Source organism: Lipophrys pholis (assembly GCF_963383615.2).
Source record: "Lipophrys pholis genome assembly, chromosome: 13".
Classification (NCBI taxonomy): domain Eukaryota; kingdom Metazoa; phylum Chordata; class Actinopteri; order Blenniiformes; family Blenniidae; genus Lipophrys; species Lipophrys pholis.
Window position 1 is genome coordinate 14649931 of NC_137632.1, and position 25024 is coordinate 14674954.

The window sequence follows — 25024 nt, forward strand, 5'->3', positions numbered from 1 at the left end:
ACTGGAAACTCAGGATGAAGCAGGTTGCTCAAACTGCAATGCAGAGATTGCTTGTTGGTCGGGGGTTTCCATCTAAGACAGCAAAAATGTGACTGCAGCCACAGGAAAGGCTTTGCAGCGACGCTCCTCCTCTGTCGGTCACATGAAGGGTCAAACTGTTGCAGTTGTGGCGTCGTAAGCCTGGTAGGAATCCGTCTGTATCCAGTCCGAGCTTCTCACCGGCGCACAGTAAGCCCATGCTGGGTTTCAAAATGTCAGTGTTTTTCTCTGCTCAGATCAGAGAACTCACAGAAGTCCTGAATCTTCCTTCAAAACTCAGACAAAAATAAATTATGAATGTTAAAGTATCTGCTGTACATCATCTTTCAAAAGGGAATCCCTGCCATGGGTTTTGCCTGGATACTGTGCTAGATAATGGGGGATGGGGCGTTAATGAAGGGAAGGGGGATGGTTGGAGGGGGGCTCTGGGAGAGATTACATGGGACTTTGCTATAGGGGGCTTTGTTTACAATGTCGTCCTCTTATTGCTGTATTTTCTGCAGAGCAGAGTGGGACATGATGGCCTCCAGGCAAAAACAGAGTGGAGCCCTTTGGGCAACTTCACCAGGAGGAAGGCGGCCCCGTTTTGTTGTTTCTAATCGTGGCATCGGAGCAGTCTGCTTCTGACGAATCACAGTCCGAGTCCCCAAACTGGAGCGGATTCTGAGAGAAAATACAGAAACGTCCACATCTTTTAGTGCACTTTATTTCCAATCACGCAATAATATATGAGGCAGCTTGAAAATGGTAAATTGTGTTTTTATAGCTCAAAAGCAAAGCCTGCCTTGCACGCCTGTTTCCACCAATCAAAACATACAAATATGTATTCAATACAATACACGCAAAGTCGGGTTGGTGGTTTGTAGTGATAAAAATCTCATTAAATTTTTATGGTCCTTCATTTATAATGTTCACATTTCCTCTGCAGAAGGAACTCAATGCTCTGAATCCACAATTACAAAAGCAGAAAAAAAAAAAAGATTGCATTTATATCCAGTTTGCTCACTTTAATGACCGATGTTATACAATAACATTGACAAGTTGTGTTGAATGCACTCGTTGCATCATTGTAATGATACGTTTATCAGCTGCGAGTCAGCATTGAAATTCACTCATTTTATTGAGAGCGCAGTCGTACTAATTCATATTTCACAAATGTATCACTAAAGTTCTTCTGCTGGGAGTTAATGGTACTGATGTCTGGTAAACGCTGTGTTCATTCCATGCTGATACTTTCAGGTCTGTGCTGCATTAAAATTACAATCAAACAATGGAAGTTTGTTGTGATGCACACTACGATCAGTGTATTTAGTGCGTACCAAGTTTCAGATATAAGCGTTTACACCGTAAATGAAACCTGAGAACAGAGCGAAGGAATTTGATTTAATCAAATCAGAATTGCTACGTGTGAGAAGACAAGTCAAATCCTGGTATTAAAGGCAAATAGCCTTCATATTCAGTGTGTCCCTGCTTCAACACAAATGAAATGTGTGTGTCATCGTCAGGCTGTGCAGAAAGCTGAGTCACTCATTGTGAGTGTTGGTACAGAGGATTGTGGCCCTCAAGAGCCAGAATTTGACGCCTCTCATCTCCAACTTCTGTCTTGTTGAACTATTGGTATGTAAAGTAAATAATCATGGAATAATAATAATGGAATGATGAATGTTGTGACTGATCTTTGTGGCACATTAACTAATCCAGAGTACTGACCTCGTAGCTGTGTTCATCGGAGCACAGTTTCCCCAACGAGATCTGTGTCTTCACCCTGCGAACGGCGCACTCCTTGTCGGAGAGGCCGTCTGACTGGGTGGAGATGTCGATGGGGATGTCCGGGGTGTGGGACAGCAGCTCATCCAGGTGTTCCTCCTGACTGGCGCTCAGCCTTTCCAGCGGCCCGCTGTGGGAGTGGTCGCTGGTGTTCCCCTCCTCGCCGTCAGACACCGACAGGTTCTCTGAGCTGAAGGTGGAGTAGGACTGGAAGCTGCTCATGCAGCGATGGGGTCTGCGGGAGCGCAGAAGAACAACACCATTCACATTTCATTCCGCTGTGATCGAGACTCGGCTGCATTCCGGGTTTGATGTTTTAAGATGATTTTGTGTGGTTGCCCCGTGGGATGTAACGGTGTTACGACGCAGTCAAGGTCAAGTTTTCAAACTGAATGACTGACTGTAAATTACCTCGGTCTCCTAGGAAACTCCACTTCACTATCCACCTCTCCCTCCTCTTCTTCAGATGACTCATCACCTCCCTGCAAAACAAGCTGCTGTTATTCATAGTACAGTAATGACGCTTACTCAACCACGAAAACAAAACTCCAGCTTTCCTCACCTTCCTGAGCGGCCTGAGAGTGCGAGGCAGTGCAGCGTGGAGAGGGTGAGGGTTTTGGGATGCATCGAGCTCCTGTGGCTCAGCTTTCTTGGTGGCATCTCCGTCCGGGGCCGTGTCTGTGTTGGGCACCCCTGAAGAAGACTGGGTACTCTCTTGGGTGTTGAGCAGAGAGTAGTGCGGCAGCTCGGGGTGACTGGACGCAGGAGGGGTCTCCTGACAGTGGAGGCAGCCGGGGAAGGGGTGCGCCTGGCAGCAGGGACATAGAGAACCAGCACCTGCGCCTGGAACAAGATTGGAGGCGATGGACGATGTCCGCTGCCGTGTGTCTGCGTCCACAGCGGTGGAAATGAGGTCAGGGCTGGATCCGGAAACGCGGCGCTGCAGGTGGTCAGTCTGGGGGCTGCGGAGGGCAGCGGCAGGGCCAAAATAGCGCAGGTTATTGGCACAGTTGACAACAGCCTCCTCGCGGCCTTTCAGCGGGAGGAAAGGCCCCTCGGTGGGCGGTGGGTGGTGGTGATGATGGTGGTGGTGATGGTGGAATGGTGGCTCCTGGAGAGACCGAGTGTCTTCGGTTGGACCGGCAATGGGCTTCAGCACGGCGGGGAACTCGTTGTGGCTTCCTTTACTGTTGGCGCGGCGGTGTCGAGGCTTGCTCCGGTAGCGAGCTTTTCCGGGTGGCGTGGAGACCTTTGGGCTGGCGGACAGTGGTGAGGGTGACGGGAGGGGGTCAAGACTGGGGATGCCATCAGAGCGAAGCAAGTCAGGCCTGAAAGAGAAGCAACACGAGACAACATTAATACGATGACTTCAGAGAGATGGTCTTCTTCTTGAACAGCTTAAAGTTTGTTCACACCTCCCAGAGTGAAAAGATTTTACTTTATGGATATTTCAGCAGTCTGAAAGCGCTTTACACTGTCACATGCTAATGGTGATGAGTGCAATATAAAGCGCTCAACCGCCACTGGGAGAAATTTGTGGTTTTGCAAAAGAAATAATCGACACATGGGCAGGGCAAGAAGAGGGATCAAACCCACAACCTTGCTATTGGAAGATGACCAGTTCTACCAACTGAGCCACAGCCACACACAGAAGGGTAATTTCAAACAAACAAGAAAACCCTTCAATGCATCAACATAATCAAGTGTTGAAGAATTCCATCTTAGGCAGAGAGTCACATATTTTAGATGTCCAAGAATCGTTCTGATGAGGCTCAGTGAGCAAACAAAAGGAATCAACAGGTCTTCTCGTGTTGTTGTGATGTCATTTCAGCTTCATCTACCAATTATTGTATTTTAATTGTGTAAAAAAGCACAAAATAAAAAACTCTTCCAACAACTAAAGTAAAAAAATAGATGTGTCAGTTAGTTTATTGTTGAGACCTTTTGGCGGAGGGCATCCCGGGTTTGTGGGACATGCTTCCCTTCTTCTTGATGAGCTTCTCTACAGCGTTGGATCGGACAATGGGTCGGACCAGGTGTCGCTTGTAGGTCCCGGGATATTTCTTCTCCACCGCCTGCTCTCTCCTGCAGAGTCAGAATGTTGTTTCATGATGAACAGAGTCCACTTCTACAGAGTTTAATCAGTCCTTCCAGAGATAGAAATTAGATTAAGCTATATATATATATACACGTCTTAATTAAATCCTTACTGTTTATCTATTTATTGAGAAATACACAAATACGGGATTTTGAAAGCATCTTATGAGATACAACTGTTCAACTGTTTCTGTACTTCTTGTATTTTGTGCTTCAGAGCTTCATTCCGATAATCTTTACAAGTAACTGGACGAAATATTGCTGAAGTGATCCTCTGTTAGTTCTGATGATGAGCAAAGGATCACAGTCAAGTGTTCAAATGTTTAGTCACATACTTCATGAGGTCCTTCTCTCGGACCTCCAGCTGCAGCATGATGGCACTGAGCTCCATGTACAGGTTGTTGGCTCGCTCCAGTTTTCTCTCGTAGTGCTCCCGGATGTCCAGTGCATGCCTGACAAGGTTTAGGAAATACAATCAAAGGTTTGCCTCAAACATCTTTGCTTCATGTACAAGTCAGTACCGTGTCTCGCATCATCAACCTGCAACACATAGGTACAGTCATCTTGTTTATCTGTGTTTCTCTTGTAGCCAACACACCTGAGTTCATCCCTCCTGCGTCGGATCAGCTCCTCATCCAGCCGGTGGATGCAGGTACCTTCGCTTTTGATCTTCTCAAAGTGCTTCTTCACCTCCTCCCTCCACTCTGACTGTAATATCAATGAACACAGTCAGTGACTGCACACAGCAGTGAGAAAACTAAGCAGATAAAATCAATGCTTTTTTTTCTTCTTGAATACGCATCTTAACAATTACAAACAAATGTAACTTGACTAACATGAACAAAATAAAGATTATTTGTGCTTTTTGCAGGAGGACTCCATACCTGTGACTTGAAGTAAGTCTCCTGAGGGGCTCCGAGAACATCAGCAGAGGCGATGTCGAGATGTAGGAGAATCTGTCGAAAGGAAGGTCTATTTCTGGGCTTTCCTTGCCTGGATGCAACAGTAATACCCAAAGGAGGTAGATGTAGTTAGAACACTTCCATTTCAGTAACTGTGAACATTGTGAGGATTTATCTCAGTGTAGAAACACAATCAATGTTTCACAAATATAGTTAATACATGTTTTTGATCTTTATAGGACCCATACTCACCATGTTTGTTTCATCAGGATTTTGAAGCCGTCCGGGCAGGTGGAGGGGACGGGAAGGTGAAGGCTGTTGCTGCCAACGCCCCAAATGATGGCGGAGGAGTCCACATCTTTGTAGGGAATCTCTCCAGTCAGTAACTCCCATAAAACCACCCCAAATGACCTGCGACAAACCGGCGCAAACATTAGGATCAGACTCACAATAACTGACTTCTACCAGTCAATACTACACCATGTATCCTGCGATAAACACGTTTAAGTAATACATTCCCTCAAGTATGAGATGTTGCTACTCACCAAATGTCTACTTTCTCGGACACAGGCTCATTTCTTATAACTTCTGGGGCCATCCATGCCACTGTACCCGCAAAGGACATCTTGGTACTTTTGTCACTGAGCTCTTTGGACGTTCCAAAGTCAGAGATTTTCACAGTGTCGTTGTGGGTGACCAAAACACTGAAAAACATGAAAAGAAACGTTATAACCAAGGTCAGACAGTCTGAGGAATTGGACAAAAGCCTAATGTCAGGAAAACATTATAGGGTGAGCTGACCAGGTTAAACAGTTTCTCCTGAAATGGTCTTTCAGAGCACTTGGAAATCAGTCTTTACAGAAGCACATTTCTGTGTCTGAATCATCCCCATTAGCCAAATGAGGCTGACCTTTCCAGCACATTCAACCCGCCGTCATTCTGCTGACTAATACAGTGCTGGGCCGTGCTGCAGCATGATGATATTGATCAGCGTAAGCGGACTACAGTGAGCAGAGGACGAAGCGGATGAGCAGAACAAGACCGAACGCTCCGTCCTGCTCTTAAATTAAGCTTTTATTAATTCTCAAAATAGCACTTGAGTAAATGTCAGACTATTCAATGATGGATTAATTGTTTTTGCTGTGGCAGTCGGAAATCTTGAAGTTGCTGAGCTTCAATTTGGCCACAGCACGTAATGATAAACCAGCAAAGACAGGGATTTCTGCCGCATAAATCAGGCGGAAATAAACTTTTCGGTACTATACCCACAGCAAATTCTTCATTTTGTCACACTTTTGGATTATTCTCATCATCACCGATGTTTCTGCTTCAATTAGCTTTCAAGGTGACACAAATGTTGGCTAGAGAAGGAGTGAAAATCAAAAAGGTCTAGTGACAACAGAATGATATGGCCCTCACTTGGGTGACTTCAGGTCTCTGTGGATGATCTTGTGCAGGTGTAGGTAGTTCATGCCGCTGGCAATGCCGGAGGCCCAGTCTACCAGTAGTCTGGGTGTCACCTTCCTCCCTGCCCTCAGCACCTCATACAGCTGCCCCTGGGCACAATACTCCATGATGATGCAGTAACAAGGAGCCTGAGTGCACACACCCCTGGGATGGATGGAAGAAAGAAAGGAAAAGGAAATCAGTTTGATTGACTGAAGTTCAGTATCTGTCAAGGAGTTCCACAAAGTGAAAACAGTAAGAAAATCTAATTCTATTAGCACAAGGAGGCAAAAGGATAGAAACTTACTTGAAGCTGATAATATTGGGATGTTTGAGTTTCCGCAGGTGTTTGATATCCGTCTCCTTCTGCTCTCGCACCTTCTTGATGGCCACTTCCTCAGAGCGAAACTTTCCCAAGAAGACCGCTCCCTGCGCACCACTGCCAAGCCACTGCAACTCTGAAATCTCCTCGAAGGGAACCTCCCACATGTCTGGAATCAAGTAAATAACAATTATATGGTCTTACTTTGTACTGATCTGAATCAGATTGTTAGTTTGAGTTGACAAAACATTGTGCTTTTACACATTGCGCTTTTACACCTCAGCTCAGTTCAGCTGAGGTGAGGTTTATTCAAATAAAATAAAAAGACTGTTAAAACTTGACTGAAGTGAAAACCAAACTCTTAATTAGAATGTTGAATGTAGAATGATCCTCGTGTCTTTCTATGCACTGAAATACTCAACAAGGTTTCCTGCACATTTTTCCAAACTACATTTATGGCTAAACTCTCACCTCATCATATCAGGACATGAACTCAGAGGTACAGATTTGAGACCCAACAAAAGCAAGCCACAAATAAATACTGGTGATTATATTACTGAGCTACACAGAACAAAAATAAACCTGGAGCTTTGTGGATGAAGCTATAAACGTCTCAGATGTTCAGTGAGTCAAACAGCGCTCCATCCCGGTTATGTGGTTTTGGAGGCAGCATCGAGGAGAAGCTGAAACCTCTGGCTCTCTGTAGAACCCAGCCCTGTTCTGTTCTGTCTGTCCTCCGCTCGGTTCCTGTAAACCTTCATTTCAGTCTGTGCAGGCAGCCCTGCAGCAAGGTGAATCTACCTTTACCATGACCTCAATTCAAGCCGACAGCTGTGCAGCTTAACCCACAACTACAATGTACTGGAACTAGGCTATTCAATTCGGGTTGCAGCGGAAAAAACAGGACGGGGATCATTGGTTTGTTTCTCAGAAGTCTAACAGAGACAAGATTGTTTTAATTTAATAGGATTTAGTTTGCTGAAATGAAGCCAAAGAGAACGGTGAAACTCAGAGCTTACCTTGCTGTTGTAGCTTGTATTCTGTCGAGTATGTTTTTCCTATGATGTTCCAAACAGGGCGAAGACAGCCAAAAAGCCCTTCTAAGAATCCCCCTGACCCAGGCCCTGCTCTGTGGAAGTGCAACTTGATGTCATCGGGGTGATGTGGGTGGTTCGGCCTCCCCTCTCCGGTGTGGTCCACTGGACAGTCCCCTTCTCCCATCTGCTCATCCATGCCGCTGCCGCAGCCGTGCTCACAGGATGCCGGTGACACAGCCTCCTCGTGCTCCTGCAGCTGCAGCACGCTGTTATCAAAGTGTCCGCCTTCGCTTCGAGTTGAGTCCACGCTCAAGGCTATGTTGGGTGGGCTAATGCCCCCCAACATCGAGTCCTCATCCTGGACAGGGGTCTGCAGTGTCTGCAGCGGAACGGGAAGGTGTGTGGGTGGCGCGAGGTCTGTGATAATTTGAGGTGGTAGGTTAGCAAGAGGCGCCTGAGGAGGCAGGGGCTGGGAGCCGGGCGAGTTCGATTTCTTCATGGCGTCCCCAACTACGGTGAGTTTGAGCTCCTCCTTCAGTTTGCCCACCAGCAGACTAGGGCATGAAGTCCACGAGAGAACCTCGGGGGAGCTGCCCATGGTGTCGTGCATGTGCATCAGCTGCCCAGTGTCTATGAGCAGGACGCGTTCTAACACACCGGTTTGCCTGAATGTTGAAAATCACCTTTAGAGAAGAGAGATGGACACAGGAAGAGAAAGGAAGGGAATGGTTACTTCAAAAATGACGAGCCCAAAAAAATGCCCTTCTATTTAGATCACTGGTAAACATGAAAACAACAGGAACTATTGGCACCGATTTTACCGCAGAAAAAGAAACATCCTCTCACACATCTGGAACAGAGCACGTACATCAATACCAATTATGTTTGGTTTGGGAGTGCACATGCGAAAAACATGAACAAGTTTAAACCAGCGGTTTGCTGGAAAAATGAAGTCACATTAAAGCAGCTCTGGAAACTTAGGGGAAATGGCTGTAGTGAACCAATCACTCTCGCGTACAGACAGGCTTTTCTATGATCTCGGTTCAGCAGTAACAGTACGGCGGGGATTAAAGGTCTTGCTGTGTATTAGGACTGCTGAGAGCAAGACATCTGGCACACACAGCCCGTTCTCACTGCTAAACCAGCAGCAGCAGCCAAATCCACTGCACATCTAGGCAGCTAGTCGCAAAAATCACCAGAACCAAATCTTTACCTCATCTGGCTTTATAATTAGAGTTACACAAGACACTGACCTGGGGACACTTTTCATGCAGAGATAAGTTAAGGCAGTCGCAGAAGGAAAAGCCACACAATTATTTTGAGATCATGGTAGATTTAGACTGTAACAAAGGAAATTATAGTGTTTAACAAAGAACAGAACTTTGTTTGATTAATACAGAAAATTAACCCCCACCGTAAAATTCAGATGTACTCGCAGGGAATAATCACATGAATGGAAATTTGTCAAATACATTCAGAGATATCAGATGAGAACTTTTTTTCTGTTCACTAAAACATTATTGCCCTCAAGGACCTGATGAACTAGAATTGATTTGAAGCTGCATGGTGGTGTCGTCGTTAACACGCACTGTGAGAACGTCCCAAGCTAAAGTTTGAAGTTTTTCTGCGTGAAGTTCTGCCTGTTTGTACTCTGGTTTCTGCCAAAAGTCCAAAAACATGTGTTTGAGGCCAATCTGTGATTCTAAATTCTACAGAAAAGGGATAGATGGAATGAATTTGTCTACTTGTAAACAGAAATGAAAAGGAGTGCTAGACTGCGACAAACAAAGCTCAGATTAAATCCAACCACGCGGGCTTTTCAGAACCATCAACCACACAATTATCAGCGAATGAAAGCAGCTCAGATGTCTTTGAAGTAGAACAATGATAAAATCACATCAAGAGGTGTAAGTGCAGACCTTTTTATAGACCTTTGAAACAAAGCATGAAAAACAGCAACACACAGGCCACTTGAAAAGCGATTACGAATGGACAAAACTGATGCATGTTGGTCTGAACCCACAGTATATGCTGAAGGGCAGGAGTCTGCAACACAGAGTGGGAAACAGTCAACCACGACCTGTGGGCTGCGCCAATGACAAAACCAGGCCATTCTCATGATTGGGCATGGGAAAACTGAAAAATAAAGAGTTTTTCACCTATAAACTAGGATTGACTGTCCAATCAAATAAGACTCAAAGACGTGTTGCACAGTTTTAACATAAGCTTCTCAACAATACATAGTAATATCCTGGAAAAAGTCAAGAAAAACACTTATTGTGCATTTTAGAAAATTCTACAGCAAAGGAATAAAAAAATTTTTTTTTTAAATCCAGAAGTCCTGATCCAACTATGACCTACTGGACAAAAGGACGGTAATCGTAACAATAAATAAATGGCATTTGTCAAAATGTGTTGTTGTTATGCTATAATTGCTGAATATGTCCCAGCTTAATGTTGAATGTTTCTGGATGAAGTTGAGCTCCATGTGTTTCACTTGGTGAATGTCATCGTTTAAATCAATTGAAAAGTGGAACCCAGACGAACTTTGATGGAAGTTTGCTTTATTGTGATATCTTATGTCAAATTGCTCTGGCTGCAGTTTGTTTTTCGCCACGAAACAAGTTACATAATACCAAAGATAAGTGACAGTACGTGTGCCTTCCTGCCCTTCACGTGTCTCTGAGCCAGGTGTGTGTGTGTGTGTGTGTGTGTGTGTGTGTGTGTGTGTGTGTGTGTGTGTGTGTGTGTGTGTGTGTGTGTGTGTGTGTGTGTGTGTGTGTGTGTGTGTGTGTGTGTGTGTGTGTGTGTGTGTGTGTGTGTGTGTGTCTCTTTCCAACACCATCACTCTGAGTTGAAAATGGTCAGATCCTACCCACTAAGGCTCTAATTTATTTCAAGTGCACCACACTCTGTTTTCAGACAGCCAGATTGTCATTTATCCACAGCCCGACCGCATGTTTACCAATCCTGGCAAAAAAAGCGGTGAAAGAATTGCTGTGTGAATGACACTTGAGTTTACTCTCTCTCCCTTAAAACCCACAAGGACACAACCCTCATGAATCCAATCAGGTTTTAGAGGGCAGTGGAAAACAGAGGCGCCGCCGACTGTACAGTTTGTACAGTCACACACAGGAGATCAAAGTCCGTGAGGGCGGAGACGCAGTTGCGAGCGGCGAGCTGTGTACGTGGAAGTATCCTGAAGGTGAGAGGACGGTCATCTAGTCCAGTAGAGACTTTGGTTGAGTTTCCCCTCCAGAGAGAGCAGAGGCACAAACACACAAGTCTGCCACTTAACAAGGGTCAAAGTACAGGAACTGTGAAGCAGATAAGTTTGCAGTTGGCATCAACCTGGATGCTGAACAGTGAAGAGAGGGTTTTTTTTGCTGCTACTGAGTCACTTTACTGCTCATTTTAAAACTGCTCATTATAATCTGCACATCATTCATCTCATTAGGTTCTACGGATATTCTATTTATATGATACACATCACATTTATTGTTATTCCTTTTAGATAGTATTCATGATTTTACAAATGTAAATTTTTGCCGGTTGACTATTTGGCATGTCTGGCAGTGTGATGCATGTGTGAGTTTAAACTACTGGTGTGGGCAAATTTTGTTGCACTTGCACTGTTGTCAAACAGTCGTGCGATTGTCCAGTGACAATAAAGATTTCATCTTATCTGTTAGCCCATTCATTAGTAATAAATTTGAGATTTTTAAAAACTTAGAGAAAATAAACAAGGAAAGGAACCGATGAACAAGTGGGGACAAAGGCTACTTACAGGAATCAAACCAGCAATGCTCACAGTTGCAACAAAGGCAAATTACTGTATCAGGGAGTACTTTTGGGGGTACTTTCAATATGATGGGTTGTTTTTTCAATATGTAAATTTACTCACACTTAAATAGAATTAACTATGTAATTTATTTTGCTACTCTTAAGATCACACGTTTCTACTGGGTATTCCCACAATTTCAAGTAATATTTAAATGTTTTTATCAAAATTTTTAATAGCCAATACAATTTTTTTTTTAAGTCTTTTAGTTATTCAGGGAAGTTGATTTGGGGAATTAACTGAATTCTGGGAAGGTAATAGGTGACTGTAAATTGCCTGAAGGTGTGATTATGTCTTTCTCTCTGTGTTTGACCCATGATGGACTGGCGACCTATCGAGGCTGTACCCTGCTTCACATATATTCAACTTTTATCAGCTCCATGTTGCCTAAGATGGATAAAGCAGTAAAGATGGATAGCTTTTAGAACAAATTACTATAGTGTAGTGTCTACATACTTTGTATCATAGAAGGTTAACTCAAATGTTTTCTACTGACGGCGATTAAATGCAATTGAAAGTTATTTAAAGAGTAATTTCTACTTTTCTAGTATTCTTAGCATCAGTAATTTTATTTCTAACTGAAATTCAAGCAAGTTAACAGTAGTTGTACTCAAGTACAAATTGTCAGTGCTCTTTCCACCTCGGTTTAAATGTCATCCATCTCAGTCTGCTGGCTCTTGTGCCACTTGCATGTTTGTGCAAAAGCATACAGTGTATCTGTGTGTGTCTACTGGGGGTAACCTGAGCGCTGTGAGAGTGTGGTGGATGCCAGGAGCTCATCTATAATGCAGGCATGTCTCTAAGCAGGCTGCTGAGAGTGCAGGGGAAGGAGAGAACGGTCTCTCAGGTATCCAATAAATCCGTCCCATCCAAAGCAGTGACAAACGAGCTGTGCGAGTCGAAGCCAACGCTGTAATTCCACCTCACAAACGATTCTCAGAGCAGGCTTTCTGACGTGGCCTACAGTGCCGGGATGTGGTCGGCTGGATGCGAGCATACGCAACATGAAAACTCATGCCTGTACACCCTGCACCCCATGTAACCACAACTGAGATGCCGTATTGATCTTAGTATACATCTATGAGCACAAATCACTAAGAAATAAATTGAGAAACCTTTCAAACTTTAAGAAACCTCTTTTAAAATCGCCACTCTGGACCATTCGCTTTATCTAAAACTGCAGTGCAAAGAAGTCAACATCTTAGGAGTGTATTGTTGTAGTTTTTGGACAAAAGAGCTCATCATTCATGCGTTTGAACAGATTCATACATCTCAATGTTTTTGTGCGTTCGATGTTTTCTGGATTTGTACATAGGCCATTTGTCAGTAGGAAATCCACGCAGGTTTTTGTCCATGAGGCCTCTGGAGAGTACCTGTCCAGCAAAGGTTTAGGTCTCTCCCTGAGGTGGCACACCTGATTGCAATGAAGCTCATTACCTGGGGTTGCTAGGAGATTGACGATGACATAATGATTAGATGCAGGTGTGTTGAAGCAGAGAGCGAGCTAAAACATCCAGGACCAGGGTTGGAGACCCCGGCTCAGGCCACGTTTACACGTACCCGGGTATTTGAGAATACGGTGACATTTCTCTGCGTTTGGGCCTCGCATTTACACATAAACGCAGCTACGACTCACCACAAATGATTATTCCTGAAAATTATCGGCCACAGTGGAGATCTGGATAAATTCTGTGTCTCCGGTTGCATCTAAAGGGGAGTAGGCGGATATTTACGTCACAATTCATGACGTGGTGTTTATTTGTAGGATTCCGATTCACCATCCTGGCTTCATGCTTCTCACTACATTCCCACCTACAGGTTTGCTGTGCTCATAGCAGCTCTGAACCAGGTGTATATGCGATCTGTGTAAGTGAAGTTTTTTTAATTTTTTTCATATACATTTTATTTTTTGTTTTGTTTTTTAAACCTGGGGAGGGGGGGGGGGGGGGTAGCCATTAAAAAAGAAAAAAAAAACTCGGGTACGTGTAAACGTGGCCTCAGGCTGAAACGTTAAAAGTCACAGCAGATATTTCCTAAATGTTTCACATGTTTCGATGTGCTTATTGTGTACATACTTCCAACAAATCTGGTGGAAGAAAAATAAGTATATATACTTATTTTTAGTAATATTTGCAGCTCGCCTATTACCTCGGCAGGCACACATAAATAATACTTCGTTTTCAGATGCTGCTGTTCTGCACTAACATTGATGGATAAGATATCTTATCAGAATAGAACAGGGAGGAACACATGCACTGCAAATGGCCTTGAATATTTGAATGTATTTGTTGTAATTTTTTTCCTAGATCAGCTATTAAGCTTAAAATACAAAGGGTGAGTTTAACTTTTCGCCATGCGACACCAACCAGAAACCGACCTTTTGCTCTTGCCCTTTAATCTCTGATGGAAGATCTCTATAGCTATAGAGTCCCATGAATAATGTCTGCACTTCATCAAGAGGGACCCGTGGTTTCATTTACACAGTCATTTATTTACAGGACTTTCCGAAAGTGATCGTGAAAGGAGAAAAGGACACACTGACCGTCACTGTGAGGGTAAAAAAAGGAAAAGTTTGCTCAAAGTGTTAATTCCTTCAGAGGAAGACCCAATGTCGATATTAAGCAAAATGAAGAAAGAGAGAGTGAGAAAGGGAGAAAGGGAGGAAGAGAAATTATCAAGGGCTGATCCTTTAATCCCCCCTACAGGGCTCTAGAGACATGCTTGTACAAACACAGACCCTATTCAGCCCTCCCCCTCCATTTATCCTCTGCATACTTCCTTTCCTATCTCGTCTCTCTACAGGCAACCTAATGTCAATAACAAATAACATAACACATTATGTTCTGTGTATTTTTAGTATGTAGATATTGTACATACTTATAGGCGTGGAGTGGCCTTATCAGAGAAATCCCTCATTGCAATTGCTAATATACTACCAGTGTGTGTGTGTGTGTGTGTATGTGTACGTACAGCAGCTGGTGATCTAGGGAGATCAGGTTCAGGACACACATACACAAAAGCATGTGCGCACACACGCCCAGGGCGTGTCTGGCAAGATCCAATAATCCCACTACTCCCATCAATCCACTGGGGAAGGCGGGTTTTGAATTGCTCAGCTATATCAGCATGTGGCTGTTTAGGTTGTGTATCAGCAAACCGTACCTTCATAAAAAAAGTAGCTGGAACATCCACAAAATATTAAAGAGGTTTCTCTATTACAATACAAACTTAAAGAGACATTAACATTACGTTCAGTCTTCCGCTCACAAACAGGAGGAGGCGCAGCATCATCTGTGTCTCCTCCACTCTGCTCCTCATTAGGAGAAGCCCTGCTGGGACCCATAGGGGGAAGCTTCTTTCAGGTGACAGCTGCGCCACCAACAAAGAACCAATTTAGTCCCTACCCCACCTCATCATTCACACGTTACCATGTCAACACAGCATCCATCCTGACCTTATGCTACCAGTCACACTCGATCTCATCCGACACTCAGGTTTGAAGAGGCCAGGAGCCCGGAGGCCGACGCCGTACCCACAGAGCCCGTCACCCAGGCAGAGCAGAGGGGGTTTGCTTAAATAATAACCAAGAAACGGACTTCAACAACTGTAAGAATAAAAGGGAGCAAAGCATTCGAGGTAGTTTGTTACAAACTGTTACAATATTTCCTGTCAGATGTCTTAGCCTCTTTCTGTGTAGCGGTGAGCTGGGAGGAAGTGAACAAATTCAACTTTTTAAAATGAAGACACTTTGAATCTTAACCCTCCATGTTTAGTTTATCAAAGGCTGGGATCCGAAAGTCAACATTAACCATCAGCATTGAGACGCACCAAGCAGCTAATCACGGTTGAAAGATTTAGTTCAAGACATATCAAAATACTTTTATCTACTTTCTGTGGTGCATAAGCATCACTAACAATGAAAAAAAAAGTCTATATTTACCGAGCACCGAGGTTGAAGAGTCTGAGTCATTAGACACCAGACTCCACAGTCCACACCTGTCCAGCTTTGTTAGAAAAGACACTTTCACACAATCTCCACGTCATGCGGGTTTCAGGGAAGGAAGATAAGTACCTGCACCACCACATTTCTTATCCCTTCTGATCTCCGCTCATGAGACAAAGTGAAAGACAGATCTCGTCTCCACCAAACATGTGATTGTCTGTTGTTCTGTCCAAGCTGACCGGGTGAACTCTGGTATCTGCACTGCCTCCCCTCTTCCAAGCAGACTACGGACTTTGGATGGTCAAAGTGAGAGCAAACATTATGAAACAAATCTGGAAACACATGTCTCACAGATTTGCTTCTGGTTGTTGAAGAAGATAAAATTACAAGATAGTTATTGTCATCAAATAGAAAAATCTTAGGAATGCTACACTGCCAGTGGAACTGCTCGGTCCTGATTTGATTGTCGGGATGTGGGCCGATATCTAAATCAGCTTTCCCTCTTTCAGGGCCGTGAGTCGTGCCAGAGGGGATTGGACAGGCTGCTGTAGGTGGGTGAAAGTGATAATCTGCTAGTCTGGGGACAGCAGTGCAGCGGGAAAATAAACAAATTCTGGCACAGCATTCAGGCATCTGCCATCACATCGCTGACATTTCCAGATAATCCTTCTTTCTTCATATTTTGATTCCCTCTGGTGACTCACCTGACTGACTACAAAAATACCTGGAATTGGCTGGAGAGAAAGTAGGCCAAAGAGCAATAAGCCTTGCTCGCTTACCTGCAGGGTTTGACTGGTGTTGCTGGGCAAATAGGTACAAGGTCAAAGCTGCGGACTAAGCTGCGGGGAAAGTGCCAGGTGGGGATGTAGCTGTTTTGTTGCAAAAGCTGTGAATGTCGTGGTGGTGGTGGTGGTGGTGGGGCATGAATGAAACCGTGTGATATTTGTCAGTTTCATCATCAAATAAGTGGTGGAAATCACAGGTACTTATGTTATTAATAATAATGCTAATGCTGCTGTGGCTTCTTTTGTTAAGCAAATGTAAAGATGTACAGGCTTTGAAACGTACTCGTAGCAAACAGTAGCGATATTAGGATTATTTCATCCTGCTGGTTTGACTGCTTGACACAGCTTGAAACGTTTCTCTTTATTGACTTTATATTGGTTTTCCCAAAAGGTTCGTTTGTAGGCTGCAGATACAATAAAGCTACAAGAAGAGTTCATAGAAAGTGTAAACTGAGAGCTCCCATTAACTGAGTTTCAGCATGTCTTCAATGGATGATGGAAGCTTTAGGGATTGACTTTGAAATCCTTCGATTGGTTTTGAAATCACCACATGGTATTGCACTCTCAAACCTGTCTTCACTGCTAGTCTGAAAATGTTCCAAAAGGTAATTTGGAGCTGGTATCTAGAAAATGTGTTGAAGCAACACTCTCTTTATAACCTCCAGTGTCTTCTAGAGAATTCCCAGCTCATAAAAGAGAAGCATCTCTTTTGACACAAGACTTATTTTTATATGAATGCTTTTATAAGTGGACAGCAGATCCCAATACAATACAGTCTGCAAACAAACTTCTAAAAGTTAAATTATTGGTTTGAAAGATAATGACAAGAAGGTGGTCATTTTAAGCACATTTGAACCAGGTATCAATTGAATTTACACCCAAATACAAGACTACCGAGTGTATTTCAGGGTTAAAAACTAAGTAAATCAAATACATGCATGTCAATGAAAATAAGAGGCACAAAATTTGTTCTTTTCATCGAATTAGCTGTTGTCGCATATTTACCCTTTTCAGAATGAGGATGAAATTTAGTTTCCTAAGAATGATTGAAGATGTATGAAGATCTCTGGCCTGTAGGATTCAAAACTTTGTTTCTGTTGCCTGAGTAAATGGACATATGTCTCAACCCCAGTTCATGCTTCAAAATTGGTTTTCCCATCTTATGTAAAAGCTCTTTGAGCTGCAGTATAAATAAAGATTCACCGAGGTGAACCCTGAAGGGAGGCAACTGAAGACCAAGAAGAAAGAGATTATTGTTTTAATCATTATTATTGATTATTTCTAAATAAAGGCTAGATTTGCACCATTATCATTATTAGCTGGTTCTGGCTGAGCCATGTGGTTACTGGGTTTCCCTGGTTAAAGACGCCAGTTCCATTCAGTAAACCTTGATAAATCCTCAAAGCATTTTCTGTTTCATTTACATTATTTTAGTCATTTTATGTCTGTCGTCCATGAAATGTATTGACGGGGAAACACAAAGGGATTGTGTTTTGTGCGTAACTTGCCTATCCATCAAGTGAGTCGTGCTGCCAGGACGGAAAGCACTAATAAAAAGAAAAATATCAGATATGCAAACTGGAGTAAGCACTTAAATGCATAGCCTGGTTTGAACAGATGTGGTCTAAAATGGATGGATACTGATGCTGCAATTCAAGCTGGTGAGAGTAGAAATTCTTCAGGAAACTCCAATCGAGTACAGTACTGACGCATTCGTAACACCTTCACTCTGAGAAACAAACATCGCACAGACCCCACTTTACCAACATGTTCTGGATAAATACGGTAAATGTCAGCTACAGAATTAACATGGCTGTGAATCATTAGCACCACACACACACACACACACATACACATACACACATACGCCTCAAATAGCCTCAGCTGGTACCAGCCAGAACTGGAGAAAATAAATAACTGAAGAAAAGAGTGTGCGCCATCGACACGTCACGCTGCCCCTCCAGCCTCTCAGTGAGGCTGCACTCGGCTCTGCAACCAGGAGACACAGCCTGAAACCTGCAACTACCTTGCGTAGTCTCCACTGAAGAGCTTGCACGTGTTCAACGCGAGCCTTTTGAGCAAAGCTGTAAAGCTCTGTTTATGAACGCTAATCAGATCCATGAGGAGAGATGATGAATTCAAACAGACAGAGATAGACGATAGGGCCAAGGAGACCGTGGAAGAAGAGACGGGCTCAGAGAAAAGTACAGGAGGAAAAAAGCAGATTAAGGGGACAGAAAAGAACACAATGGACTGTGAACGTGGACAATATGAAGGAGAATGTTTCTAGAGGTTATATAAAGACTGAAAGTCAAGAGAAATGAATGACGGACAAAACAGACACAAAAAAACCCTGCTTTTCTGTTGCCGCTGTGGCTGCTTGCGGCGTGATACTGTAACAGCCACGCTCCAATGGGAAAGACTCCCACAGCGACAACAAAGGACACAAGAGGAGCCGGCTCCATGTGAACTGGGCCTGTCTACCCTGCACGACCAGGAGACAGCAGCACGCACACACAAACAGACAGACAAGCGCTCACACACAACGCACAACAGTGCACACCAGAGCAGCTGCTGCCACAACAATTCCCCTTGTGCTCTTTTAATAGGGACGGCCTGCCTGGACCGCCAACAACAAGGAGAGCGACAGACGCACAAAAAAGTAACACAAGAGAGAAACATGCATATTGCAGGATACTGGCTGTGACCGACACGGTTTTAATAGCTGCAATAGGAAAAATACACCAAGCTACAGAGCAAAAAGTAAGTGGGGCACATGAGTCTTATGGGAGCGAGAGGGTGTTATACTACACATTCGTTCCCCTGCTGAAACACAAGACTGCCACAGCAGAAAGCCAGGAATCAATACACATTAGTGCTACGGTTAGCTGCTGGCTCCTTACTATCCCGGCATGCTCTTAAAAAGCTCGACATGCATGTCATTCTGTAAAGTAAATCAATGCCGAAGAGTGGAGTCAGACATTTAGCTTCTAAAACTCCACACAAAAATGAATCTGCACCTTTTTTTCCCCCTAAATGCTCTGTAGAGAAAGGATGGACAGAGTTCTCCTCTTTTCCACCCCTCCTCCTCTAAAGCCCAGGCCGCTGGCTACTCATCCTGTGTAGTTACATAAACATGCTTAGTAGCAGAGGACAGAGGTGGGCACACACAAAGCTTCCCTGCTGACAAGTGACATGAAGAAGAGATGGATGAAGATGCGGGAGCGGAGGCTGAGGGGAGAAGATGGTGAAGCAGCTACAGTGGTGTAAGAAATGAGAGGCCCCCTTTGACCCAAGTGCAGTGTGAGGATGTGAAAAGAGCCAATGTGATTCGTGTCTGTGCACAATCTGACGTGCCCGCGGCTGCTCAGAGAGCACGTGTGTCCCAGAAAAGTCTGTCATCTCTGAGCAACGATGCCTCGGAGGTTGGGTTAGGTTTCACTGGGATGTGAAGATTAAGAAGCATTGGGTGAGATCTGCTTATCGGTACCTTCACCTCCATCCCAACCTGTCCTTCAGAGGGCACAGAAAGCTGCTGCAACAAAAAGCAGCAGCAGCAGCAGCAGCATCAGCGTCACTGCTGAGCCTAAAATAGCTCATGCACGCACCGACGCACGACCGCCCGGCACACTCCTGCACCACTGCCGCTGAACAAACACTGACATCTGATCCACATGCAAATGGCATCAACACGCACGCAAAGAGAATGTCTCCTCTGATGGAGAATAAAAGACTAACAGTAAACCATCAAAGACAAATAGTTGCGATGTTACTTCTACATCATGCTGCTTTCATTCAGTCAAATGGCAAAGACACAGCATCAGCGGGTTACTCACGGCAGACAGAGATCTGATTCATGGTCCTTTCTCAGCTTTATGGACGGGTCGGACGAGAAAAACGAAACATCAGCAACAACAAAAAAGCTGCGTGAGGAGGACTGCAAGAAAAGCATGGAGAGAAGGAGGCAAAGGCTGGAGAATGACAGACATTCCTCTAACTCCCGCAGCACCTGGGCTGTGAGTGGGTGGGCAGCATCGTCACCGGGTCGCTGAAGACGATGCTCACGTCACAGTTTTCATGAATGGAGCCGTCTGACGCAGAGAGGACACAGCTCAAAGAGCAGAGGAGGTGGGGTAGGGGGAGAGGGTGGAGCTTTTTGCACAGACTCAGAGAGGAGGAGCAAAGAGAACGAGAGAGAGATGAAGAGGAAAGCAGAGGGGGGAGATGGAGGAGGAGGAGGAGGGGTGGGGGATGTATTTCAAAGCAGCACCAGCTGGGAACAGCAGGTTAGGCTGCAGTGGCGTCTCTGTAAGTAGGACAGACTGTTTCTGCACAAGAGAAAATCCCTCTGTACCAAATCAGTAATTCAGTTCTTCCCATTGCCAATTGTATCAGCGTCCCACATGACTGCGGCCTGGATCCTGAACTCCAACATGAATCAAACCACATAGGACAAAACATTTCGACAGGCCATCAGCTTTAAACAACACTGTCTAAACACTAACTGTATCCTTAAAGTCATGTTTGATGACACAGCCAAAGAAATATATGTTTTGTCACTCCGTATTTTATTTTATTTTATTTTATAGGCGTTTACCCCTCATGACTGCAGTTACGGTCACAAATGTACAAAGAGTGACTGTTGTTGCCTCTTATTCCAGGATAACTTCATATTCCAATAGCTGTCCGTTCTTCCATATTATTGTGCAATATTGTCTGTGCATATCATAAATCTGGATTGTGATTTCATAATCGTAATGCAGAAGCATTGGCAGAAATCATACCGACTCATACATTGATACAAAACTCTTTTTTTGGTGCATTCTGGTTGTTAGTTTTTTTTTTTTTTTTTACATTTTTCAATAAATACCATAAACTGTTGAGAATGTATGATAAGTTATCATGCCAAATACTGTGAGCGGTAGAAGGATAATAAAAGAAGGGTTAAATGGTCAAAGCAGGAGTCAAGATGTAAATAGAAGGAATTAATGCTATGCTAACACTTGAAGCTATCAGTAAATTTATATTATTTGGAGTCTGATGGTGTCTTTCCCCCCTGATACATGGTGTAAACACTGCTGTCTGAACTCTGATGCACCTCAGACAAACCCTCTCCTTCTGTTATCAGGCAAAGTGTTCAGACCAAGACCTGGGTAAGGCACCAGAGACAGGAAGTGACAGGCGTCTCCCTGCAGCAGATCATGGATGTGAGCAGCAGAGGAATTCCTGCCACGGCTTCTTCTCTTTCATTGTTTATAAACTCTTGGCAAACTTTTAGCTTTAAAAAACATAGAGCTTTGCACACAGCATTGTTAGAAAGTTATGAACGTTTTAGAAACACATCAGCAGTCAAAGCTGTTCACATCTTTTTGACACAAGTTAAAATACAGGAGTGAACGTAAAGTTACCCAGACTTCAGGTTGGTTTGCCTGCGTTTTACGATGTTCACATATAATTTACATAAAAAAATAATATGAGACAATATCAGCTAATACCCTCCCAAGTTTTTTATCTTTATGGGTAACAAAAGCTTAGAGATCTTTATGATGAAAATCCTGCGTTGATTCCCATTATCTGCTGTGACTTTTTACATGAACTCGATAACATCAAGCACATCACATTCAAAGACTCAAAGCACAGTAGAATAAAAGGCTGTACTCGTCAAGTTATAGCATTATAACTTATTGAAACTGAAAACTGCAGGGTTTTTTTTTGGTATGTTTGTTTAAGTGCAAAAACATACAAGTCTTATTAGTATACTTTTATAAAAGTTGACATTAAATGTACTTGTCAAAAGTACCCTGTAAGACCTAGCAGGCCATTTCATAAATTTTATAATAACTTAAATGTTGCATAACTTACAATAACTCAAAATGCTATTTAATACTGAATTTTTGTTATGGTAACTCAACTAAAGCATTGTCATTGTAATTAAACTTTATTTTTTGAGGTGACCTAAAGCGCTATGGCAGTTATAATATGGCTTCACCATATATTGCTAAATAACTTTTTAATTATATAATTATATAATCATTTAGTTCAATTATTATAAATGGTAATTATTCTTAATGATCCTATTTATTGGTACCAATTTGATGTCAGTCAAGTATTATCAATAACTGAATATACTCAGTTTACTGAAGTTGTAACAATAAACCCTCAAGTTACCTGTACTCAACTATAATCATTACTCATGATGTGCGTTGAACCAACTCATGAGGTTTTACAGTGTAGAGGGCCTGTTTGGCCTGATAGCAGTCGACACTCAAGCGTTATAACAAAGTTGCAGCTCCACGACTGAAATACTACGACAGTGATAAAAAAAAAACTAAAGGTCAGGGTGAGAATGTCAGAATAGTTGTTCTTTTTTTCCTCCCTGTGAGGTCCTTTAATGTCCCCGACACCCTCCCCTCACTGTGAAAAAGTATTATCCCTCGTTAAAAATATCACTGTGGACAATGCCTGCGCATGCATTTGTTGATGCACTGACCTGTCCGGTGGTTTCTGGGCATCTCCGGCGTCTGCAGAGTGTGATCTGGACTTGCTGCTTCTCACCTGCACACAACCACAGACAGAGAAGGAAAAAAGGTGAGCCATGTGTTCAACTTAGTGTCGTCTGAAAGCATTGCTGATCACAATGATCAATCAACTACGAGTCAACAGATACAAGGACCTGAGGGGAAAGAGGGTACATTTAAGATGCAGAGGCAGAGACTGAGACTGACTGAGCCCACGGGGGGTCAAATCAAATAGGGACAGATTAAAACGGAGGCCTGGGGGTGAAAGCAAAATGGTGGGGAACAGATGCTCCCTCTGGTGCTCTCGTTTCAGGCCGAACCTCTGGGGGAGCAGATAATAGGGAGGGGCAGTAAGAACGTAATGATGCATGGAGAGCGAAGGGGGTTGGGGTATTGGAACAGCATTGTCCAAGCTCTATCCTAAAGCCACACCCCTGCTGGGGGGCCCTGCCAGAGGAGGAGGAGGAGGAGGTCTCGTATCCCGGGGCGAGGTGGAGGCAGGGGCGTCCAAACACAGCCTATAAATGGCGTGAAATGAGAGTCCAATGAGTCATGGTGCAGATGGTAGCGGATGCTGGCTCCTATGAGGCCGACATTAGGGGATGGTGTGAGTGCTGGCTGATTGCTGGATCTGTTAAAATGACACCTTTGTGGTGCCCAGTTGAGAATGACCATCTTTAGGCGATGCAAAGAGGAAGCGAGGCTGCAAACTGGAAGAGTTACTTGCGTTGGCGGGTTGAAGACACACTCCTGCTACACACAGTGGGGGAATTCCCAACTACAGACTTGGAGTTAAATATTGACCAAAGGAAGTGACATTTGCTATCAGGACAGTGAAATCCAAACACTTGATCTGTTAGTTTGCTTAGCGAGAACACCAAAGTCGGCACTTAAGCCGAAACTCCAAAGGTCAGACGATCATAGGCGCTCGTGCTCCAGACATGTAAAAACATGCAAAGTCAGACTGAAATAGGACAACAAGACACGAAAGTCCAAGGAAGGTCATGGACTTCTGAAAACCTGCAGCCATTCATTTCTCCACATGAGCTTGGCTGAATGAATCCGGACCGATCAGGACAGTGTTGCCCGTGAACACCTCCAGCAGCTTGCATTACTCACTGCAAACTACTAAAATGATCACACAGTTAAAATCCTTTGTTTTAAAGACAAAATTCGGTCAAACGTCAATGTGTATCTTGTTTGAATTCGGATACAACATAATTTTCCTTTTTTCTTAAAAGTAATGCCATACTGTAGATTACAATGAATTCATTGGTCCTGTGTTTTTGAAACTGCATAATAAAGCTTCTAAAACTGCGTAGGAGCTGAACCAGGTCTTTATGGGTTATGGGGCTTTAAAAACAATTGCAAACACCTTTGTTACTTCGAAGGACTACCTTGTAGTCAAATACAGTACTTCCTGATCTTATATTAAAAAAACACTTGAATCCAATTCTGCCTCAAAATTAAAATTCTGAGCTGTATGTCTTTAAAACTTCTCATTTTGTTGAAAATTGACTCAGTTTTCAGGAAAAAAGTTGTAGTTTCTTATTGTGTGTTCATGAGCTCCATTGCTTCTTGTCAGCAGTTATCTACCGTTCAGTAAGTTCACTGGAAAGTTTATTTGAGAAAGACCATTTGTGAATGAAGCAAGAAAAGATGGCGGTGCTTTGCATCCAAATATGAATCACATTGTGGAACAAAGTTTGAAAAAGTGAGATCCTCTTAAACAAACTGCTCAGGCCCCTCAGCTAAACTTTTATTTACCAGATGTTCTACAGGATTCACACCATCACCTGCCCGATGGAGAAGCTCTACGACATCTCAATTCAGAGAGACTTTTATTTTTTCACCCCTCAGGGCAGAGTCCTGACATTTTTAACAGTTCCCACTCCAGAAAAGGACAATACTTTCAAAATAACAAAAGTAAAAAACATTAAATTACAGCTTACATCTGGATTGTATTGAAGGACATTGAAGACTCTAGGAAAGCAGTTTTTTTTTTTTTAATTCAGAAGTTCACTGGTTTGAATCCTGCTGCCAACAAGGTCACCCCTGTCATTTCTTGAGCAAAGCCCAGGTCCACATCTGCTCATCAAACATCAAACTTGTGCCCAACAACACATGCAGGTCACATAATCGATAGTGGTGCTCTGTGAAGGGAGGAGCCAGAACATAAGAAAAATACAGCAGGTTTGCCGATGGCAGTGCACATCTGTGGCCTTACTAGGTTTGATCTTGCACAAAATAAAGCTGCAGACCGAACGACTTGCAGGTTCTGTCTCCAGTCTGCAGACCAGGCATTCCAATGGCTAAGTGGCTTTGAT

The 25024-nt window shown here is 43.5% G+C and overlaps 1 protein-coding gene across 2 annotated transcripts; it reads right to left on the bottom strand.

Moving 5' to 3' along the window:
• Positions 1-600: 600 nt before the first annotated feature.
• map3k13 (mitogen-activated protein kinase kinase kinase 13) lies at positions 601-8226 on the bottom strand (the record flags this gene model as incomplete). 2 transcript variants are annotated; one of them, XM_080478468.1, is made up of 13 exons in its annotated part: positions 601-702; positions 1750-2041; positions 2218-2285; positions 2369-3134; positions 3748-3891; positions 4239-4355; positions 4502-4611; positions 4788-4896; positions 5058-5216; positions 5351-5509; positions 6225-6416; positions 6559-6742; positions 7593-8226. In XM_080478468.1, 13 exons carry the CDS (start codon positions 8224-8226, stop codon positions 601-603), a joined length of 3036 nt encoding a protein of 1011 aa, XP_080334594.1. The 2 variants fall into 2 exon arrangements, with proteins under 2 accessions (XP_080334594.1, XP_080334593.1); XM_080478467.1 differs by having other exon boundaries at positions 2218-2288.
• Positions 8227-25024: the final 16798 nt, after the last annotated feature.